The sequence below is a fragment of the Magnolia sinica genome, chromosome 13 (genome assembly GCF_029962835.1).
Source record: "Magnolia sinica isolate HGM2019 chromosome 13, MsV1, whole genome shotgun sequence".
Lineage (NCBI taxonomy): Eukaryota > Viridiplantae > Streptophyta > Magnoliopsida > Magnoliales > Magnoliaceae > Magnolia > Magnolia sinica.
Window position 1 is genome coordinate 2,904,010 of NC_080585.1, and position 3,750 is coordinate 2,907,759.

Sequence of the window (3,750 nt, forward strand, 5' to 3'; positions counted from 1 at the left end):
AAAGCTCAAGTGTACACCACAGAAAATAGTGGAGATTGAACGCTCTCCGTTGAAAATTTCTTAAGGGCCACCGAAGTTTTTGATCAAGCTTATGTTTGTGTGTTTCTTATTCATGCAGGTCTGTGCGACCATATGAACAAGTTGGATGGCTAATAAACATCACGGTGGGCCCTAAGAAGGTTTCAACAGTGGGCGCCATCTCCCCATTGTTGTGGTGTGGTTCACTTGAGCTTCGGATCTGTCTCATTTTTTGGATCGTATCGTAAAATGATCTGGAAAAATGGATGGACCGCGTGGATAAAATGTACATCATGGTGGACCCCACAGAGCCACCATGGATATCCCTGTGGCGGGTGCTGTAGGCAATAATCAGCTTTCGCGTGAGAAATGGCTTAAGTATCATAAACCCAGTTTTATCATTTAGTTATGGTATGAGATAAGTACTGATGATCTGACAGAGTACGAAAATTCATACTCGTGTGCACAATAACTGTAGAAGTGGTAGATATTCAGCTAAATCTAAACCGTCCAAATTTCTGGTCCACCTATATTTGTCCATAAATCGAAATCCAAACTGAACGGATTATAATAGTTGCCTATTTGGTGAAAAAAATCTAGTGGACGGTTAACATAATAAATTGTCAACGGCCCGAATCCCACAAAGAAAAATGTCCATTAGCAAGCAGTTAGGATGATCCAACCAATCCACTTGTACATCTGCCTTTCTACTGTGGGGCCCACTACTTGGAAAGTTTGTCTAATTGTATTGGCTGGTTCTTATACAGAGTTTCTTGTGACCATACAAATGAAAGTCATCAGAACCGTTTATTTTATTTTACTCCCCAAAGCATTCAGCAAATTTTATTTTATTCTCAGCAAATCTCTCTCTCTCTCTCTCTCTCTCAAACAGTTCTTGGAGCTCATACGCCAGAGATTCATCTCCTTAATCTCCACCCTCTTGCTGAAATTTCAATATTCTTTTCGCCGTTTCTGATCTGGGTTTATTGGTTATCACGCAGATCACCATTTCCACCATTAAATCTCTATTTCTTCTTCTTCTACTACTATTTTGAAAAAGAAAAGACCTTTTTTGTTTTTTCTTCTCTTTTATCAGATTCAAAGACGTGGGTTTTCAGAGGCAGCTTCATAAGAAGATGGTTTCATATAAGGTATGTTTCCTGCCTTTGTTTTTTCCTCTATGTCGATGACTGTTTTTGGATGAAAATGGATATTTTGATTGTTGGGTTTCTTGCAGTTGATTATTTCGGGTATGATTTTTTTTTTGTAGCTGTTTTGTTGACGGTTGAGAGCGTGGATTTCTATGATTTTTGGTCATTAAAAATGAAAGTTTTATTGGGTTTTGTAGGGATTGCAATAGGCTTTCTTTTCTGGGTTGTGTAGGAGATGGTACTGTTTGTTGGAGTCTGAATTTTATTGTGCATGCTTTTAAAAATGAAATTTTTTTTTTTCTTCTTCATGGGATTTTGCGATTTAGTTGTGATGGAATTGTTTTTTCTTTACTGGATTTTCTGTAGATTTTTTTTTTCGGGTTTCTTTGATGTTTTTGAGGTGAAGTGGGTATCAATTGTATTCTCTATAGTGATCAAAATGGATATTTTTTTCCTGGGATTTTTGTGTTTCTTTCTATTGGGTTTTCAGAAGATTGAATGCTCCTTTAGCTTGATTCTTAGTTCTTGTTGTTGTTTAAGAAAAAACCAGTAATTTTTGGTCTATCTTGTCATGGATATGTATTCCCCTTTTGCCTTTGGATGGGAATTTTCTTTATTCAGTTTTATGGGAGATTTTAGAGTTTCTGAAGGCAATATTGGGATGCAACGTCTCTCAATTTCTACTCAATCCTGTATTTTATTGTTTCTTTTCTTTTCCGTCTTTTGACTGACAGATAATGAAATTAACATGAATATTTATTTTTCTAGTTTTTTTTTTTGGTGGCGATAGAAATGAAAATTTTGTTTCCTGTTATGGAATTCCTTTTACTGGGATTTTGCAGATTATACGAATTCTCATGTCCAACTGTAATTTCTTTGGATTTTTTGCTGTGAAAATATGAAAGAGAAGTTGCTGTGGATTCTTTGTTTGTCTTTTTAGCTATAGAAATGCAATTTTAGCCTTTCCTGATTTCTGTAGAATACTAATCCGTTTTCTTATAACATGTTTCATTGATTATTTACATTTCTATTCTTAATGTTGATGCCTCAGGATCTATGTTTTTCATTTCGCAGGTTTGATTGTTTGAGTTTTTTTTGCTGTGCAACTTTGGGGTTATGGGTAGAGGTAGAGGGAAGGGTAAGAAGTTAACTGCCGTTAACAATCATGAAGATCCAGGAAGCGGAGAAGAATCGCTCCCTGCTTATAAGAGAAGGGGGCGGCCACAGAAACCTTTGAAGGACGAGGCCGATGAAGAAGAAGCTGAAAAGATAGAAGAAGAAGATGTGGACAATATGAAAACTTCTGGCTTGAACAAAGAGATGAAAGGTCCGGCAGCAGCAGAGAATGGAAAGAAGAGGAAGAGGAACTCGCAGGTGAAAGACGATCCCGATTTGGTCCAAGAGGAAAATGGTGTTGGAACCAGGTCCAGCACTGATGATTCGGCCAAGTCAAATGGGTTTCGACAGAACGGAAGCAGGCGCAAGAGTAAGCCTAGGCGGGCTGCCGAAGCTGGCGTGGAATGCAAGTGAGATTTGGACAACCACTCCGAGTTTCTCCATGTGTCTGCAAGGCATTGCTGATTCATCTCTCTTTTTCCTATTGTTTTTGCTCTTCCCCATCTTACCTTTCCCATTTACAAATGTTTTTATCTGGAGGCTATGAACAGGTTTTACTGCTTTGTATTCTTCCCTCCAGCTGCAAAGCAAATACCAGATACTTTTTGGTAGTTCTTATTATCTATTCAATGTTGAATATTTCTCATTTCATCACCTATTGCTGGTAATTCCATTCTTTATCATGTTATGGCACATCCTCCTTTTCTGGGGGGCTAGAGATACATCTGCTTCTGAAATTACTTAAACGATTAGTGGTCTACGATTCTTGAATATAGCATGACGAAGGACAACACATGGGCTATTCCATGTTAGAATGTACATCTAAGTTTCACATTTTTGTAGTGGTGGCGGTTTAAATTTCATGCTATTCCATTTTAGAAAGAAGATCCTGCCTGCTATGTTGTGCAGCTGATCTACCATTATCAGTAAGTTTACCTAGTCATACATCATGTATTCTTGTATTCTTGCTTGAGATAATGAGAGAAAAAGATGGTTTGAAAATGAAAATCCTGTTTGTGTTGCCTAATTTTGCAACTGCCTATATGGGCAGACAATAGGCAAACAAGTCCCTTAAAAAGCATGGGCAGACAATGATCCTTCAAAAGAACATGGGCAGAAAGTGTAGGAAACTATCCAATGTCCATTTAAAGTTGACATTTATAAATCCACATCTTTGTTGCATGAGCCTCTGGATCTGAATTCACCAATTTGAAGCCGTCTACTGCAGGCCATGTCGACATCGAAGCCAAGCATTATGGTTATTCTTTATGCTTAGGAATTGCTTTCTTCATCTCAAAAAACAGTATCTTTATGCAGTATTTGCACCTTCGAGCCCATTCTTTCTCTGTCTTCTTCTTCTTCTTCTTTTAATACAGTGGGGCTGATATTTTACTGCTGACATTTTCCTTCTTCCATTCATCATCATTTGCACACAAGGCCCCTTTTTCTTCAGTTTTATTTTATT

At 37.7% G+C, this 3,750-nt stretch overlaps 1 protein-coding gene across 1 annotated transcript; it reads left to right on the forward strand.

Moving 5' to 3' along the window:
* The first annotated feature begins 832 nt into the window (after positions 1–832).
* LOC131222427 (uncharacterized) lies at positions 833–2,939 on the forward strand. The gene is made up of 2 exons (XM_058217484.1): positions 833–1,169; positions 2,244–2,939. Exon 2 carries the CDS (start codon positions 2,286–2,288, stop codon positions 2,697–2,699), a length of 414 nt encoding a protein of 137 aa, XP_058073467.1. The 5' UTR covers positions 833–1,169; positions 2,244–2,285; the 3' UTR covers positions 2,700–2,939.
* Positions 2,940–3,750: the final 811 nt, after the last annotated feature.

What these genes read in the sequence shown, in the direction of transcription:
- LOC131222427 (XM_058217484.1), top strand. Translation starts at nt 2,286, where the DNA reads ATGGGTAGAGGTAGAGGGAAGGGTAAGAAGTTAACTGCCGTTAACAAT.